Genomic DNA, 20316 nt, shown 5'->3' on the forward strand with positions numbered 1-20316 from the left:
TACAAATGAAGGGATAGGTAGGTTGCAGGGTCTGGGGAAGACGTAGCACAGTCCGGCGGCGGTGTTCTCTGGAGAACTCTGCTCGGTCTACCTCTAGCGTCCAGGTTTCAGGAACCAAGAGAAGGCGGGGCATCTGGATCTCAGGTCTTCAGGGTCCTCTCTTGGCCCCGCCTTGTAGGCGTGACAGTTACCAAAGCCTCAATGGGGGTTGGAACTTCCAGACCAAAGCTGGAATGGCTACCCACTACACTTAATATTTAGAGATAGCCTTACATCTGTTGGCTTAAGTGTGGAGTATACTCCCCTCTCCAAATGACCATAGAACCCTTTAAAAAAAAAAAAGACCACGTACTTAGCCATAAGCTAAATTTAACAAATTTGAGGCAGTAGAGATTTTTATAGATCACATTGTTTGATTTTAAACCAATAAAATTAGAAATAAATAACTAAAAGGTGAGTAGGAGGTGTGGTAGTGGCACATACCTTTAATCCCAGCACTTGTAAGACAGAGGCAGGCTGATCTCTGTGAGTTCAAGGCCAGCCTGGTCTACAGAGTGAGATCCAGGACAGCCAGGACTACACAGAGAAATGCTGTCTCAAAAACCAAAAAAAAAGGTGAGTGGGAAGAAATCTTGACTTGGAAAATTAAGGAACATACTATAGCTATTTAAAGAGAAAATAAAAATTCTAATAGTATAATTTAAAACAAAAGTAATATATATTTATATGCCATACAAATAGGTATGAGAAAGTAAGGTGGTGCCTAAAAGAAAATGAATATTCTAAATACCTGTGTTACTAAAAAATAAATTCCATACTGGTACTAATTAATTAGAAAAATAATAAAGCACAAGACAGCAAGAAATGGAAATTAATGAAGATGGGAGTGCCCCTCAGTGGTAAAGCACTTGTCTACCATGTCAGTCCCCAGCAGCAAGCACAAAAAAGTTTTACCAATCAAAACACCCCCCAAAGAACCAAAAACCAAAAACTGAGTATAACAAAAAAATTAAAATAATTAACTTTCAAGGGATGTTTTTGAGCTTATAGTATTTGTATTTATTAATTCATTAAAACTTCTTGGGAATTTTTTGAGCTATCCTACAGTCTTTGAAAATTGATAAGAGGAAAAACAACCTTTAGAAAAGTGCAGGAAGAAACTGTTTAAGAGCTTTGTAAAAGCAAAGCCAGATGACCAACAAAAACGGCCTCCTTTATAGTTTGGGAGCTACAAATTAAGTAAAAATAAAATGCCGTTTACACCCATCAGTGTCAAGTTTCAAAGAAGAGGACAGAAGAAAGTAGTACAACATGAAAGATTCCTACATTCTGACCACCAGTTCCACCACTGGGGATTTAGCCTTTACAAATAAAAGGTGTTATGTGATGATTTCTTTATGTGAGAAATTATGCTCATAATGCCTTCTGCTATCTTTTCCTCAGATCCTAAACCTTTGTATTGTGTTAGTAATTGGTCTGGATTCAATGGAATGGAACATTATGGCTGGAAGGAAGCTTTGAGGTCATTTAGATCAGTGGTTTCTGACTTTAATATGTGTTAGAATTACCTGAAGGGCCTATAAAATGCAGATTGATGGTCCCTGCTGCCAAACTATGATTTAATAAATCTGAGGTGCAGAACCTGAGAATTTGCAGTTTTCACATTTTTCTGGTTGATAGTGATCTGGCTTGTCTGACTGGGGACCACCTTCTGGGTACTACTATTTGGAACAACCTGTTCATTTTACAGATGAGGAAGCTGGGAATATAGTACTTTCATTGAGTCACTTGTTCAGAATCACCATTATTTAGTAGCAAGAGCTGGGCTAGCACCCAGTTCTCTGGACACTTAATCCATAACGTTTTTAGTGCTTAGCATGTTTAGTGAGATAGGGACGATGTGATCTGTACTTTCTATTTTAAGGAAGTATCCATGAACTGCAAACAAATCAGCTTGCCTTTTGTCCCCACTCAACAGCATATCTTGCTCCTTTGGAGAAAACAGAATTATTGCTATGTGGAAGGGACCAGTCAAGGATTTGTGGTGCGTGATTATTCTTTATATAGTAGTCATCATACCCCATCTGGTTAGTGTAGACCATAGGTCCTCCTTTTTATAATAGATATTTTGCAGTGGCTTTACTGTCCTGAAATGTAGTGCACAGATGATACAGCCTCTATAACATAACTTCAAAAAATTAATATTATGCCCTAATTATAATAGAAACAGAAAATAAAAGAAAGTTAATTTATGATTAAAAATTAATATATAAATGTCCAGGTAGAGTTAGAAAACAAAATGTAATAGGTTTTTACATCTAGCCCATTAATGTAAAAACTAAAAATTTAGACAGTTACAGTGATGTTTGCTTTTGATAATTCAGATACCACAAGGACTATTGATGTGGTTTTCCTAAATAGTGAAAAATCATACTAAAACTCTTTTAAAACAAATTACAATCTCCATAATGTACTCAGTGTTGCATTTCTAGGAAAGTCAGTATGTCTATATACTAAAAACAGCAGCACATAGGACTTTTGTGTTCACAAATACAACAGACTCAGATTCTAAGTTGAGATGGCAGCAGGCAACTTTTCCTTTGTATGAATGTTCAGTGAGTCATTTAAAAGTTTTTTTCAGACACAAGATCAGTCTTGATTTTGTGGAACTATCTCATACTTTGTAGGCCACCTAGTATTCCTGGTACCATCTCATTCAGGGTTAACTGTGCCCCCCAAAAGCTTTGTCATAACTAAATAATATACCCACACATTTATAAAATACCCTAAGAGTGATACTGCCTCCCATGAGAAGAGTCTTGTGGGTAAGAGGCATTGTTTTCCTGCATTAAAGGGCTTTCTGCCACAATTTTGGTAATTGAAATGAAATACTCCTGAACTCACTTGTCATTGAAGTGTGACATACTGACAAACTTCATCTTCTGTTTCACTGCATTGCTGAATGGTAGTTATCACCTTCCATCATAGGTTTCTCCATGTGGGGGAAAAATGATGACATTTGTAAACTCGGCCACTGTTGTTGTTTTTTCTACAGGCTCAGTTTATGTTTTTCTCCCTGCCCTTTATTTTCTAGGAGTCATGCAAGCCCAAGTTGGAATGCAAGGAGGTGGACCAGTGCCCATGGAACGAGGACAAGGTAAGTGTTAAATATCTGTTGTATATATACTGAACATGGAAATGTTCCATCTCTGCACTGTCTAATGTGTCAGCCACTAACCACCAGTGGCAATTTAAAGATTGAGTTAATTAAAATTAAGTTCAAATTAAGTAATGCCTAATGTTCTTATTTCCTGGGAACAGTAATCGCATTCCAAGTGCTCAGTAGCCACACGTGCTAATGAAGACCACGCTGGACATTGCAGATGTAGAATGTTTCTATGGTCAGCAAAACGTCTATTGGTCCAGACTTTCCATAAGGGCTATTCAGAGCCTAGCTCTATAAGAATCAGTGATGTGTAACAAATGCAACCTTTGTTTCCTGACAGTCTTACAACTCCACTAGCGTGTTCTCTATCTGTGAATAGCTGTTGACTTCGTAAGAAGTTTTTTTTTGTTTTTTTTTTTTTTGGTTTTTCGAGACAGGGTCTCTCTGTGTAGCTTTGCGCCTTTCCTGGGACTCACTTGGTAGCTCAGGCTGGCCTCGAACTCACAGAGATCCTCCTGGCTCTGCCTCCCGAGTACTGGGATTAAAGGCGTGCGCCACCACCGCCCGGCGACTTCGTAAGAAGTTTTAATAGTGAGAATATAGTATATGACTGGGTCTGTAGATGTCAAGAAGTAAACCCTTTAGCAAACTGGGAGCAAAGCAGAGGTCTGTCTGTAAAGCATAGTTGCAAAGTATTTCCTGTACTGTGGCAAAAACACTATATAAGAGCAGCAGCCCTTCCAGAATCTTTGCATTCTTTTCTCATATTATTGGAGTCTGAAGGAAAAGAAAATACAGTAGTTTGATTAAAAACAAGATGATAGAAACAAGGGAACTGAATGTGTACTGTAAATACTCAGTCACTTCAGTTTCCATAGACAACCTCGGGAGTTGGGGGGCAGTGCCTCAGTTTTACAGGTAAAGAGATGGAAGCACGGGAGTTTTAAGTTTCTCAATGGGATGCGGTAAGTGCATACTCATATCTGAGTATTATGGCCTGAATCTGGTGCTCTTCTCTTTTGACTTTAAAATTAAAATCTCTGAATCTAAAATCTGCCCTCACTGGGCAGTGGTGACACACATCCTTTTTTTTTTTTTTTTTTTTGGTTTTGGTTTTGTTTGTTTCGAGACAGGGTTTCTCTGTGTAGCTTTGCGCCTTTCCTGGAACTCACTCTGTAGTCCAGGCTGGCCTCGAACTCAGAGAGATCCACCTGCCTCTGCTCCCGAGTGCTGGGATTAAAGGCGTGTGCCACCACCGCCCGCCCCGGTGATACACATCTTTAATCTCAGCACTCGGGAGGCAGAGGCAGGTGGATCTCTGTGAGTTCAAGGACAGCCAGGGCTACATAAAAACACCTTGTCTCAAAAAACCAAAAAGAAAGTAATAATAACAAAATCTGCCCTCTCCCATTATTTTATACTGCCAGTGCTAATTTCAGAAAGAATTTTCAAAATACTGTACTTACTCATTAGATTCCTCCTGTGTTGGGAATAGATTGATTTGGACAAGAACAGAGGGGCTTAATGTTTTTCTTCTTAGCTGATTCCCTACAAGAGAAACCTATTTCAAAAGCAAAATATTAAGATAACAGGCCCATGGTTTGTACACAGTAATTGGTGATTGAAATGATGAGTCTAAACTTGTCTTACCGGATGAATGGCAACAAGACAAACTTCTGGCCAAACATGCCATCTTCCCTCTAAAGTATCCCATGCTTCTGTGCTGCTGTGTACTGCCATCCCATTACTGTCAGGACATCTACCCCAAAGTATCTCTGCAGTACTGAGAAGGGCTTAGGCTTCCATCAGTCACATCTCTCCCTCTTTCTTGGCCGTTAGTCTCAGTGAATCCCTCAGCCATTCACCACATACTTCCATCAGACATCTTTCTTCCTACTGGAGTTTAGCCCCATCTTTCTGCTAAGAATTACCAAGAGGAATTGACTCAAATTTTGAAAGTATTTCAAGGATCTGTTGACACAGAGATGAAAGTGAGATGAGTTTCAGCAGTTTCCTTCAGTACCCAGCATAGGAAACTGTTTTCATTTGTGACCACATTTGTCTCTGCCTGGAATCCTTGTTTGGGGTGCACATTTGTAATTGTGACAGGTATTTGAGACAGTGCTTCTCGCTTTCCCACCTCCTGAGTTGTTTAATGTTGGTTACCTTGTCAGCTCATTAATCTTCGTCATTTTTTATAGTCATAGACTTGCTGTGGTAGGCTGTTTCATTTAGAGTGATAATCTCTTTCCTCACCTAAAGATCATCAGCTGCATTTACCCATTTGATTTTTTTTGACAGAAATTTTTAGACTTTAAAGTAAGACAAAACTAGTATTGCCTCACTTCTGTTATGGTCTCTTGGTGATAAATCTCATGTCATGTTCATTGGAATTTCTTTCATGTTTTGCTTCTGAAAATACATTTTTCTCTATTTTATTTCTTTTTTTAAATGTACAGGAAGACACAAAAGAAAATGCTGTAGCAACAGAAAGGAGAGTCCAAAATTGCTGGTTATTCTTGCCTAAGTAAACCAGCCCATAGGTTTCCCTTAAGAAAGATGCCTGGTCAAAGTGGAACTGTTGGATAAGACAAAGGCCTCTTGTAGTTTAGGAAGTTTTATAGGCTGGGGCAAACTAACAAACTCTTGGCTTTTTACTGACATGTGTAAACCTCTAGTCTCCATATGTGTATGTTCCTTTGTGTGTTCAAGCTATTTTAAGTGTCTGCTATTTCTCCTTTTGAACTTACTGCTCACCTAGGAACCCTACAGCACTCGCCCGTGGGACCCGCCGGGCCTGCATCAATTGAGCGAGTTCAAGGTACCCATCGTATCTGCAGGTTTCCTTTTGCTTATGGTGTTCAGGGTGGGATGTTGAGAGGAAAAGAGCTGCTTGGCAGTCATCCTCACCTTTAGAACCTCAAAAGGGTAGTGTTTTGGGGTTTTTGTTTTTGTTATTTTTGTGTTTTTTTTTCTCTTGAGGCCACAAGCCTAAGATTGACCTCTTCACACAGGGCAGAGAACATGGATGATATGAGCATCCATCCGAGGCTCTGCTTCCTCCCTACTGGTGTTAGGAGACTTGGATGGAATAGCAGTCTGTAAGGAGACAGCAGGTTCTTGCAGAGCTATGGCAGTGTTCATATTCCAAGACCCTATCTCTCTTTTGTGACTCTGGTCCTTAAACTAAGATTGATTAGAAGGGAAACAAGGATTGTAAGTTACTTGAGGTCACATGCTCGTCCTTGGCAGGTTGCTCCCCAGTTTGCTCTTTATATAATTCCATCCATACCTCTGACATGGCACAGATTCTGCCTACACCCTGCTTCTGTTCTTGAGCTGCAAGAGGATTCTTCTGTGGTGAGGTTTCACCCACTGTAACGTGTCCAAATTACGTTGTCAGTGGTATAGAGTCATTTCTTGTTTCCTTATGTGTCTTTCACAGCACTAACTCCATGTTTGTTTCCTTGTCAGTGCCAATGCAAGACCCCAGAGCAGCTATGCAGAGGGGAGCCTTGCCTGCCAACGTCCCAACTCCTCGTGGTCTGTTAGGAGATGCCCCCAATGACCCACGGGGAGGCACCTTAATGTCTGTGACTGGAGAGGTTGAGCCTAGGTAAGTACTGATGTAGAAGGAAACAGCTTGAGAAGGTGGAAATTTTCCTTACATTGAAAGCAAACTCTTTCTGGAACAGAGTTGGACCTGTTTGCCTACTTCAAAAGATACATAAGTATCTGTAGCTACTGTCCAAGACTAAGCACTTCTCCTAAAGCATAATTGTAAAGTTAAGAAGGTAACTTTGAGCCAGCTATGACTACCATATTTTCAGAAATTGAAAATTCTAGTACTATATACCTAAGCAAGGAAAACGTGAGGTAATGGTACTATTAATGGCAATAGTTGATGGTGGGGATCATACCTCTGGCTTTTCTCTAAGTACTTGAATCACCTCATTGAATCTACCTTAGGCTGGGGGTGTAACACCAGCGATAGAGCACTTGCCTAAGATTCCCAAGGCCCTGCCTTCAATCCTCAGCCCCACAAAGATAGAGACAGATAAATCCATATAACCTTAGAAATGAGGATTGTTATTGCTTTAAAATATGTCATTTTTCTTCATCTCTAGAGCTTACCTGGGACCACCACCACCACCTCATCAGGGCCCACCCATGCACCATGTTCCTGGCCATGAAGGCCGTGGACCACCCCCACATGATATGAGGGGAGGTCCATTAGCTGAGCCCAGACCTTTAATGGCAGAGCCAAGAGGACCCATGCTAGATCAGAGGGTTCCACCCATGGATGCTAGAGGTAAGGGGGAAACAGCATTACAACTCCAACTAGTAGCCATGGGTTGATGAAGAACTTGGCTCTCTTCAGCTCTAATATGGGACAGGAGTCTTGGCAAGATTTTTTACGATTTACCTACAAATCTAATAAACTAGAAAGGAGACAGTCTCATAGGTAAGGAGAGATGTGACTACAAATTAGTAGCTACATACTGGTTTTCTTACAACTTTCTAGGTGGAAGAGATCCCCGAGGATTAGATGCACGAGGGCTGGAGGCCAGAGCCATGGAGGCCAGAGGACTGGATGCCAGAGGACTGGAGGCCCGTGCCATGGAAGCTCGTGCCATGGAGGCCCGTGCCATGGAAGCCCGTGCCATGGAGGCCCGTGCTATGGAAGCCCGTGCCATGGAAGCCAGAGGCATGGATACCAGAGGCCCAGTACCTGGACCTAGAGGACCTATGCCTAGTGGAATCCAAGGTCCCAATCCAATGAACATGGGGGCTGTCGTTCCCCAGGGAACAAGACAGGTAATACTTGTAGCATCTACATAAAATCTTAATGTATTTGAGAATTGCTTACTGAGCCTGATTTTTATTGTCTTCTGACTTAAGTGAATCTGCTTGTTAAAAAGAAGAGACTAGGCTCGCCTTTTACTTTCTCATATCCCTTAGAAGAAGAGTGTTCTAGTCTCTGATAATTCAGAAGATCTCTGAAAATAAAAATGTATAGGTCAAGGAGTACTCTGCATTGGGTATAGAAACCAACATCACATACAAAGCCCCCCTCCAAAAAAAAAACTTGTACAGATCTCAGACCATTTGAAAAACCTCAAAAATGATTATAGTGTGCAACCCTGAACTAGAGCATTTGAGGAGTTGTGTTCATTTCGATTATCTCAGCGTGGCAGAGCCTGTGTGGATTTATTGTCATCACAGCATCTAAATGAACAGTGGTATAGAAAAGACAATCTGCATACAGTTCTGGAACTGCAGTCTGTCTCTGTCTCCTTCACTTGGCTCGCTCCAGCTGTGTGTATGGGATACTTTGTAGTAGTCACCTCCTCATTTATCATCTCCAGTTGCTTGTGGGGAGATAGAATGTGTGTATCTGCCCAAGTTTCTATATGTTGATGTCTTCATTTTTCCATTTCTCTTCCCATTTTCATGTGTTTCTGTATCTTCCAGTGTATTGGGGGTTGGGAGAGGAAAAGGAGGAGAGAGAGAGAAATATCAAAACTAGAATGCAGCATGTCCAGCATCCAGTGCTCTCATTTTATAGGTTTGGAAGCTGAAGGCCGGAAAGTCCGGTGACTTCACCAAATTCACCTCACTAAAAAAATGACCAAGCAAGGATACAGCTTGCTCTTCTATTCTACTCCTCTGTCTTGTGTGTGTGTATGTGTCTCTGTGTGTGGATGTTTGCCTGATTTGCAAGGATACAGCTTGCTCTTCTACTCCTCTGTCTTACTTGTGTGTGTGTATGTGTCTCTGTGTGTGGATGTTTGCCTGATCCTCTTCAATTTGAGATAAAAATAGGACTTTTTTTCTTGGTATATATAGAATAAAAATTATTTTCTGTTATATTTCAAGTTTTGCTTTTAAAAAAATGTGTTTGTAGGCTTTGATTCTTGTTGCACCCTCTATGGTCAATAGTCTCATAGCACACGTGTTTTTTATACATCCTTTCAATACTTAATTTATTGAGCATCTACTGAATACCAAGCATAGTACTAGGGATATAGTAGTGTGAACAGCAAATTCTTGGCAGACTAGCTGAGGAGAGAGATACCAAGTAACTACACACAGTGCTTATGTAATTCTCCCGACAATTCCATGGAAAAAGACATTGAAAATGATGGCTAATATCTTGGCTCCTTTTTCTCTGCTAGTGCTTGAATTCATTACTTTATAATGCTAGGGTTTTTGTTGTTGTGGTGGTTTTTTTTTTAATTTGGTTTTGTGATGCAAAGATTCAACCTAGAACCTCACAAATGCTAAATAATCTACCAGTGAGCTATATCCCCAGACCAATATACTTTTTATTAAAAGTCTGTAAAGCCAATTAGATCCAAGGTAGAAAAAAATAAGAACTTCAAATTGATACTTTTTTACATGTTTAGCAATATAATTCAGTAAATATATAAATAATACATCCCAGTCATCTATAAAAGTGTTGTGTTTGAAACCTCACTTTTTCTTTTATATTTCTCACTTGTGATAGACAATTGCCTTTATTAGATTATTTTTTGAGACAGGGTCTCTTCATGTAGCCCTGGTTGACCTGGAATTTTCTGTATATACTGGGCTGGCCTTGAACTCACCGAGATTTGCTTGTCTCTGTCTTGGGAGTGCTGGAATTAAAGGCATGTACCATCACATCTGGCTTACCTGATATTTTTAGTGTAGTTTTCTAATATTATCCTTTTTTTCATGTTTGTCTTTTTAACTTAATATGGCCTTCATATATCACTTTAAATCAGGTTTTAAATTTAACTCTAGTCCATGCAGTTAGAAGCATTGTAGCTAAAAGGCTTGTTACTAGGGTGGTTATGTAATTTGTCGTACAAAGAACACATTCAAGAATGAAAGTGTTGTTAATTTACTCTGAGACAAAAGCATAAACTGGAACTGTCTTGGGCCAACCAAGGTATGTGGCCAGTCTTGCAAGTACCTATCTGCCTAGTACAGGTACTCCTGGAAACTTCAACTGGCAAGTTTTGGGTAGTTATTTCATACTACAGTGTCTAAGATTGTTATTTAATCAGTATTAGTAAATTCCTAAGTGAGTGTAGCCAGAGGTGGTTCATATCCATAATAGATCATTAAGGTTGACACAAGTCCCTGGATGGACTAAATGCTTCTATGTGCCACTGCTTCATGTGCCCAGTGTCTTAGAAAAGAGCTGATGCATGTGAATGAGTATTCCAGGTGTCTTAGTTACTGTTGCTGTGAAGAGACATGATGAGATGACAGTGGCAATGCTTATAAAAGAAAGCATTTAATTGAGGGCTTGCTTCCAGTTTCAGAGGTTTAGTTCTATTACCATGATGGGAAGCATGGCAGCAGGCATGACATACGTGGTGCTGGAAAAGTAGATGAGAGCTATATCCTCATCCATAGGCCAAAAGGCAGATACTGGGCTTAGCGCTTTTGAAACCTCAGAGCCCACCCCCCAGTGACCCACTTCCTCCAACAAGGCCACACTTCCTAATCCTTGGTAAATAAGCATTCAACCATATGAGCCTATGGGGAGCATTTTTACTCATACTACCACATTTGACTCCCTGGCTTCCATTGGCTCGTAGCTATATCATAATACAAAAATGCATTCAGTCCAACTTCAAAAATCCCCATGTCTATCACAGTCTCAACACTGTTCAAAAATTCAAAATCGCTTCTGAGACTCATGGCAATCTCTTACTTGTAAACCCATAAAATAAAAATAAAAAGATCGATCACTCACCTCCAATATACACTGACACAGAGTATATAGTACCATTTCAAAAGGGAAGAAAGGGAGCATAGTAAGGAAATACTGGACCAAAGCAAGACTGAAAATCAACTGGGCAAATTCCAAACTCTGAATCTCCATGTCTGATGCCAAAGACATCATAAGATCTTCCAACTCCTTTCCGCCATGTTGACTGCAGCACACTTCTTTCTTGGGCTGGATCCACACCCAATCTGCAGCTTTTCTTGGCAGATATCCCACGACTCTGACAACTTCAACATCTTGGAGTCTCCAATGAAATCCAGGCTTCACCTCACAATTTCACATAATGGCCTCTCTGTGCCTCCGTACAAGGACACCCTTGAACATGCCTGGCCTCAGCAGCTTCCCTTAGCCTCAGAGGGAGATTCTATAACCCCTTTTTTGTATCATTGACTTGTGGCCAAAGCTGCCAAGTTCTGCTGCTTGATGGGGCTGCAATTAGACCTCCTTGTTCATGTACATTTGCATCAGCTTTTTGTTGTTGATTGTTTCCTTTACTGCTTAAGCTTTTCCTTAATTTTTTTTCACAAGTTGAAAATTAGCTGGGTAGGGTCTTGCCCTGAGGTCACTACTCCCTTTATTCCATTTAGCATCAGGCTTTTCTTTAAATTTTTTATCTCCTTGAGTACTGAGATTAGCTCCATTACACTTTCTGCTCAAGTGTACTTCTTTTCTCCTCAAACTGTACATTTTATATTTTTTCTTTCTCAGCTTACTCCTTTTCGTTATATATCTGCATAAGAGTGGCCACTAACAATCACATGACACAGTCAATATTTGGCAATCTTAAAATCTCTGCTAGTGCCATTAATCCAAAACTATTCAATTTAACCTCGGGCAGATTTTTAAGACTCAGGCAAAAACAGTTGCATTCTTTGCCAAAATGTTACAAGAATGGTCCTTAGGCCACTTACTAATTGTTCTTCCCTTCTGAAACTTCTTGAGCCAGGTCTCCACAGTTCAAATCACCCTCAGCACTATTTTCAATACTCCTCTTAAGATGGCCCATTAAGCCCTACTTAAAGCATCCAACCACTTTTGTAGTCCAGACTCTTCCATATTTTGCCAACAAGCAGCATGATCAGGCCTGTCACAGCAATACCCCACTCCCTGGTACCAATTTATGTTATAGTCACTGTTCTGTTGCTGTGACGAGATACCATGACCACAACAGCTCTTAGCATTTACTTGATGGCTTGCTTATAGCTTGAGAGGTTTAGTCCCATCATCATCATGGTGGGAAGCATGGCAGCAGGCATGGCATGCATGGTATACATGGTGCTGGGGAAGTAGATGAGAGCTACATCCTGATCCATAGGCAGAGGGAGATACTGGGTTGGCGTGAGATTTTGAAACCTCAAAACTCTTTACCCCCAGTGATGCACTACTTCCAAAATGCTATACCTCCTAATCCTTTCAAATAGTGCCACTCCATGGTAAATAAGCATTCAAATTTATGAGCCTATGGGGGCTGTTCTTATTCAAGCCAGCACACCAGGTGAAAGAATTATTCTAAAAGTTGTTCGAACTATTTTAGTGAAAAAAGAGTGGACTCAGTATATTTTATGCTTCCTGTTTTCTTAAGTAAAATGCAAAAAATACTTAAATCATTTTTGATTCCTCAAAATTAACATGAAAATAGATCCATTATTATTTATGTTATAATATAAAACATAGTTTTGTCCTGTGGGGTATCTCTTCCCTTTCCTGATGGACTGTCACCTCCTTCTTCACATTGTTAACCACATCATCTGTTCCTGACAGGTGTTTCTCTATACTTCCCTGGTTGTGATCTGGGAAAGCAGGTAACAAGCTTGTTAAAGATTTGTTTGCAATAAAAGTATCTAAACTCTAGGTAAGAGCCTGAGTGTGAGCATCACACAGGTATAGAGTACATCTAGTTAGTTATAGTAGGTGTATAGAGGCATTTTCCTTGGGTTCTGGTTGTCTTCCAAAGGATTGGACCCACTAACCATTCTAAATACCAATAAATACGCTCTAACTACATTTTGTTCTAACTTGAGTAATATTTCTTGGTCTGTATTAAACAGGAAGCAATTGTAATGTACTCTATAGAAAGCTCTAAAAAAACAAGGGCTGGAGAGATAGTTGAGTGGTTAAGAGCACTTGTTATTGTATAGGACCTGGGTTTGGTTCTCAGCACCCATGTTGTGGATCATAACCATCTGTAACTCCAGTTCCGAGGATTCAGCACCCTCTTCTGGCCTCCATGGGCACTAGGCATGCATATGGTGCACAGATATACATGCATGCAGGCAAAAAACTCACACATAAAATCAAAAGAAGCTTAAAAAAATGCATACCACCATTGGTTTTCTGAGCACTAAAAGGGATATTGCGAGTTTTTGTTTTTGTTTTAAGAAATCTCTAAAAAGCAAATGTTGGGCTAATACCTTCTTTTCCCCAGAGACTTTCCTATCTCCTTTCTCTCTCTAAAACTGACCGTCTGTTTTGTGGGATAGAGCCCTTTGAGAATAACTACCAATGTATACTTGAACTAGAGGTTGGCAGTAGTCGTGTGAACATCGCTTCCCCAGCAGAGCAATATACAGTTGTGCAAAGTCAATTGGCTTTACTTGTGTTTACTCTGAGCATTGATTTCTCCAGTGCTCCTAGTTTTCCCTATGCATATTTGGCTAAATTTTGCTAATTTGATGTCCCCTTCCTGCACTGTGTATTATTTGTTAGTGATGATGGGCAAAGATGTGTATGCTAGAGGATCTTTGGCCAAACACTGCCTTCTGCTTTTGCTAACAGTATAAGCTGATCTTTAGATCATTAATCTCTTTTCACTCTTATCTGTGTCAAGATTGGTACTATATTGAGGTTTCATGGAACTCAGGAATTCTGTATGCTGTCTCCTTTCTTTATACCCATAGGTCCCAGTCATGCAGGGAGCAGCCATGCAAGGAGCGACCATGCAAGGAGCGACCATGCAAGGTGGAAGCCAGCCTGGTGGCTTTAGTCCTGGACAGAGCCAAGTCACACCCCAGGATCATGAGAAGGTAAGCAACACTGTCTGACTGCCTCCCTGTGCACAAATACAGTCTTTTTGATCTTTTCACTTACAGTGAAGATCCTGGGTCTTCAAAGTCCTTTTGAAAGAGATGTTTACTCTAACTTAGAACTCTCCAATGATCTTGACTGAGCATTTTGGGGACCTGATTCTAAAGTTTTTAAGTGAATATGATTTTACATTTCATATTCATCTATAAATGTCAATTTTTTCCTGTGAAAGCCAAACTGACCTAAAAATCCAAAGCTCCTTTCTGCCTCCCCTTTCTACCAATACTTAAAAAAAAACAATAGCATATTCACCACAAGTATATCTTTCTGTTGTTATACTTGGCTATTGTTGGGAGCTTGTGTCTGATGGGAAGACTTAAACTTGTGAGGGGGAAACTCAAAACAGGGCTAAAAACTTAAGAGTTCCCAGGGCTCACAGATGCCATCATAGTATGCAGGAACTTTGAGTTCCTGAGGCATCTCTTTACATCAGCTAATCTTAGGTATTTTCCTTTATTCTTGTGCCTTTATTCACCATTTTCTTTCCGGCTTGCAGTTTGGGGTGTGTGTGTGTGTGTGTGTGTGTGTGTGTGTGTGTGTGTGAGAGAGAGAGAGAGAGAGAGAGAGAGAGAGAGAGAGAGAGAGAGAGAGAAATATCCTCCCTTTTCCCATGACAGTAGCTTTTGGACAGAAGCTGGTGGTATTTTTGTTGTATTTGGTTTTCTGACTCATCATTGAAACTCACAATCTTCCTTTCCTCTGTGCAGGCTGCTTTGATTATGCAGGTCCTTCAACTCACTGCAGACCAGATTGCCATGCTGCCTCCTGAACAAAGGCAGAGTATCCTAATCTTAAAGGAACAGATACAGAAATCCACTGGGGCACCTTGAAAGGTGAGCTGATTGAATGGTCCCTGGGCAGAACTAGGTCCTTCTGTATTTGAAGTACACAACTTCAACCTTTAACAACGTAATGTTCTCTGAGGCCCCCAGTCTTCACTAGGCTTTGTCTACCCTTCAGTAGTCAGCATCTCTGGGGATCGGTAAGGCTGTAGAATATTTGTTCAGTTGTTGAATTATTTTCAGCCTTTTCTAATGATGAAATTAATATAGGGTCAGTTTCCCAAAATTAATAAGGCATGGGAATATATAAAGTTAAAGGTAGGGCTTAGCAGGTAAAGGTACTTGCTGCCAATTCTGATAAACCGAGTTTGATCCACAAAATCACATGGTAGAAAAGAAAACCAACTCTCCTCAATCTATCCTCTGACCTCTATACACACAGTAGCAGTGTGAGCCCATAATAAATAAACATAAGTGATAGAAAGGAAGGGAGGTAGGCAAAGGTGAAAGACCCTGCTTCCTGAATCTCATTCCCACAACAGAACCTATCAAAGTTTGGTGTGGATCATTCCATGATTAGTTGTTTTATTCCAAACCATTCCTTCAAAATGGAGGAAATACAGAGTATTTCAATAACATATTACTCTTTAGGCTTCTAGTTTTTTGTTTTGTAATGTGTGTGTGTCTGTGTGTGTTTGGGTCTCATATAGCCCAGACTAGCCTTGAATTCACTATGTAGCTGATGATGACCTTGAACTTCTGATCCTCCTGCTTCCACTTTCCAAGTGCTAAGATGACAGGCATGCAGCCCCACACTCTGCTTTTGAGGTACTGGAGAGCAAATCTGGGATTCATGCATTCGAGGAATGCTCTATACCAGCTGAGCTATATCCCAGCCCTTGTAATGAATATTTTGATGGTTACTATTACAAGCCATTTAAAGTAGTAAATGGCCCTGTCAACATCTGTTTCTTTACATTTGAAAGATGGCTGATAGTACCATTATTTTTTTTGCTCATCTGTCAGGTAAGAAGGATCCAATTTGCCTCAAATAATCGTGTGGCCAAACTTGCTTATATAAATATTGTTTTATTTTCAAAAGTATTTTCCCTCTTTGTATTTCATAAACAATTCTGTTCTCTGAAAGCAATTTAAATTTCATATTGTCCTAATACCTGTTAGAACGTCTTCTTTGGAATTTTTTCTTTTTAACCCTGTGTGTCTTATAATTCCCATGCACATGTTACCATGTAACAGTGAACTCATGATAATTAGCAGTCTTACTAACTGTACTGTAGTCTGTATTTGTAGTGATTTCAAGGCTTCCAAACTGCAAATATGCATTGTATCTACTGATACTTTAAATGACTACTATAACTGGAAGTGATCATAGGTGGTTGGATAACTAGACTCTTAGTACATCCTACTTTACCTTTCTTCCATATATTCCAAGCATTTTATTTTCTTCATTAAAAATATGGACTATATTCATAGGCATTTACTTTTAAATATTATGACAGAAAAGGCATTCTCTGCAGTTATAAAAAACTACTGGTTTTAGGAGTGTGAAGATAGAAGTATTACTGAAATTTCTTTCATTGTGTACTCTTAATTATATCTCATTTGCCTTGCATATTGACCTCAGGGCAAGATTTTATAGGATTTTTATTTTAACCTTTTGAAGCAATCATAGTTTCATAGGAAGTTGGAGAAATAATACAAAGGACCTCATGATAGCATCTTATATTTTTGTTTTGTAGTTCAAGGCCAGGCCTTGGTATATTACTGTGAACTAGACTACAAACTATATTCAGTTTTTACAACTCAGTCACAAACTGTAATTTTATGTGAGTAAACGCTCTACTGGTATTTATGCATATTGTAGCTGAAGCATTGGCTTTTTTTTCATCCTAAACTTACAGTTTGGGTTCCTTTCTCCCATCACAGACAGTGTTGTTTATCACTATTGGACTGGAGAGATAGCTCAGTCCCTAAAGTGCTTGCTACACAAACATGAGTACTCAGGTTCAAACCCCAGAACCCACATGAAAATTGGATGCAGTGGCACACTTTGGTAATCTTAGATGGGGAGGTGAAGACAGGAAGATCCTTGGGACCTCCTGACTAGCCAGCCTAACCTAATCAGTGAGCCCCAGGTCCCAGTGAGACACCCAGTCTCTAAAACCCAGGTGGATGGCCATCCTAAGGATTAACACTTGAGGTGACTTGGACTTCTTGCTTCTGCACTCATGTACGTATATACACATAGGAGAAAGAGAAAGGAAGGAGTTTTGAAGTAGGGGAGGCTTGCCTGCCTATGGTATATATTTGTCGATTTCTATAGACAGTTTATGTCATCACAACTATTAGAAATACTAATATTTATTTAATATTTATTAAATTAGTATGCCACTGTCATTCAATGGGTAGATATCAGAGATGCTCCTGAACATCACACAATGATGCACAGACCATCTTCCTCACTTCTTCTGAAAATGTCCATGTAATGTCCAGGCTGAGAAACCCTGCTACAAAGGACAGTGAGGAAACAGGACATGAGGCACATACTGGCTGTTTGATCTTTAGCACATCTCCTCTTCCCTCAGTCCATTTTTGTTTGCCTTTTTTATGGGGGTAATTGTTTTTTCTGGTGTTTAGGAAAGGGAAGTCCACTTGTAATGGCTTTCTCCGAACTTTTTCTTACAGGTTCTCAAAAACACCTGGCAACAAATCTGGAAATATAATTCCATAACATTGTTGAAATGTTGAAAACATGGTGAATTCTGCATCCTAATCCCCGATGACTCACATTGCTGCCAGGTGGAGGACTCACATCACCATTTCTCCAAATGAAAGCAGTTCATTTTGTTGTCTTAGTTTGTATATTTTTTTGTGACAAAAAAGTTTAAACTTTGAACACAATTTTCACATACCGCAAATTGATATACATAACCCTTTTGCTTTTAAGAAGCTAAACACCAAGGCAAAAGCTTAGATGTGTTTTCTACCCTTACTGCACATTGTCCTTTAATCTCCTGTTGCCATAGCTCTGTTCTTACTTTAGCCTAAACATTTATTCTTTTTAATGATATGTGAGTATTTCTCAGTAGCAATGTTTTCAGGAACTTTGTTTTTTGTTGAGTTTGCTTTCAGCCCTTTGAAAACTTTCTAGAGTCTCTGAGTTTTCTGGGAGAAAAAAAGCAAGTGTTTAAAACTATAAAATGGCCAGAAGGCAAACAGGCAAAGAGCATACCACAGAAATGCGTTTGGTTTAGGACAATCCAATTACCAGAATGTGTTGTTTGGTCAGTAGCAGGTCTGAACATTCGAAGTTCAGAGTTAAGACAAAGGTTGTTTTGGCACTGGTTTGAGTGTGTCTTAACAACCTGAGAGACTGTTGTAAAGCTCTTCTGTCTAGGTAGCCAACTTTACAAGTTTACAAAGCCACTGGTTTTCCACGTGTTCAAATTTAATAAGGAAAATCAAGTGAACAAAATACATTTTATCCCATCTTTCAAAAAATCGCAAAGCTTTCGGCCCTGTCCTCTAACTAAATTTATTCCAAGCACTTAAAACAGAAAACCCTAAAACTTTGACATTTTCAAGTCTTTTAAGAGGACCAAGTATAGAGCACAGAAAGGCAGATTGTCTGTTAGGGTTGCCTGCTTTTTTCCAAGTACTACCTACTTGAAGAGAATTAGTGCCATTAGCCTGTGCTAACCTGCAGGTCTCCTTGCCTTTTGTTCTCCCATGGTGGCATTAAGGAGGAGCATGGCTGCTTTCCACCTGGTCAACCTCAAGACCTTTGAAGAGTTGCCTTAATAATTAGTAAAGTTTATTTACTAGAACTAATTGTGAGCTTATTTATATTCTCAGAACCCTGCCCTCTGTGTTAGGATTATGGGCAGGTGAATTAAAATCATTACTAGGCATATAAAGCATAATAGCATTGCTTACATGCCAAACCAAAAAATGCAAAAATATTAAAATTGAGGGGTGTTTCCATATATTTACAATGAAAATTTGCTGGTATGTCAGAGTATAACCTATCAAGAAAAGTGCAAACCAGCAAGCACTCCCTGTCTAGTTCACTTATCCCAAGTTCAACTACGATGTTAATTATGCATGCAGTTCATTGTTTCCATTACCTTTTCTGCCTCCTGCATAAATAATCAGTGATGTGATGATTCGAGCAGCTGTCAGAATTTTAAAGCACCAATATTTTTAGACACAGAGATCTTGAGGAAAATATTTCTAGTTAGGAACTTGGGTTTTACACAACAAATTCCCAATCAAGATTCCTGAGGCTGAAGTTATTTGGTAAGCAGTTGTCTAATAGAAACCATCTCCTGGAAATCCTAGTGTGCATTTTCCCCAAGCCTCATTAAACTTAATGTGGTTAGCAGACATTGAGGTGAATAAATTGACAAGAGCAGTGGCACCCCAATTTATCCCTATGGAAGCACTCACCAGTGTTTTTACTGGTATAATAGTACAATTAGGTACCCCAAATTCATGACCTGTGTTTATTATGTTCAGACTAGTGACTGAAAAATGATCCTGCTAATCCTTCAAGCCATAGGTTCCTAGATAATTGGAAATGTAAACTTGTTCACTCTTGGTCAATTAATGGTAGAAAATAGGTGGTCTAGATTCAGTCTGCCAAATCTGTGAGTTCAACAGTCTGAGCACACTGAAGTGTGGGATTTTTCTCCCTGTGAGGAGCCTGGAGCTTCTTTTTCTTGTGATTCACCATGACTAACATCCCAGAATCAGTGTGGTTATTGTCCTGGTTGACAGGAAAAATAAACATTTTTATAGGAAAAAAAATGACATTCAGTGAATGATTCCTCAGTAAGTAACACCTGGAAAATAGTCAAAATTATAATTTTTTTATTTTTTTTTATACCAGACATTCATAAACAAACCCCTGTAACAAAAATAATGGAGAGCTTCTGTTAAATTAAGTTATCCTATGATATAGGCTGGGCCTTCATAGTTATTGCAAACGCGGCAAAATGGCAATATAGTTGGCTTCTGATTAGAAAGCAAATTTGATTACAGTTAATATACTTCAGATGGAAAGCCTAGGGAAATTAACAAAATTGTTCAATAAGCGAAGATGAAAACCTTTCAGTGTTTTGACAAAAGAAAGAAATGTAAACTGTTGGTCACACTGGATAAGATCATGTTTAACAATGTACCTAGTGAGTATGATATGGGAGTGGGAATCTTGGTAATTTTATGTTGTTTATTATTTATGATTATTGTTTTATCATGGATTCAATAAATATTTTAAAATTCACACTACTTAGAAATCTTCTGTGAGGGACAAGTGGGAGGGGAGATTGTGAACCAAAGTACAGGAATCAACCAAGACACCAGAGGTTAAATTGTGTACGTGTCAACCGGCAAACCTCGGCTGAAGTCAGGTTTCCAGGATTTACAATCATCCCCACAAAGAACAGCTTATATGCTTTGCGGTTACTGTGATTTTT

At 39.5% G+C, this 20316-nt stretch overlaps 1 protein-coding gene across 1 annotated transcript in view; it reads left to right on the plus strand.

The window, feature by feature from the left end:
- Positions 1–20123, plus strand: part of Cstf2 (cleavage stimulation factor subunit 2) — a 28280-nt gene extending 8157 nt beyond the window's left edge. The window contains exons 8-14 of the mRNA XM_059250963.1: positions 3095–3157; positions 6641–6782; positions 7294–7478; positions 7692–7984; positions 13850–13975; positions 14744–14869; positions 17525–20123. Coding sequence (XP_059106946.1) covers positions 3095–3157; positions 6641–6782; positions 7294–7478; positions 7692–7984; positions 13850–13975; positions 14744–14866 — 932 coding nt within the window. The 3' untranslated portion in view covers positions 14867–14869; positions 17525–20123. The remainder of the gene's footprint in view (positions 1–3094; positions 3158–6640; positions 6783–7293; positions 7479–7691; positions 7985–13849; positions 13976–14743; positions 14870–17524) is intronic.
- Positions 20124–20316: the final 193 nt, after the last annotated feature.

This window comes from Peromyscus eremicus, chromosome X, assembly GCF_949786415.1.
Source record: "Peromyscus eremicus chromosome X, PerEre_H2_v1, whole genome shotgun sequence".
NCBI classification, from domain to species: domain Eukaryota; kingdom Metazoa; phylum Chordata; class Mammalia; order Rodentia; family Cricetidae; genus Peromyscus; species Peromyscus eremicus.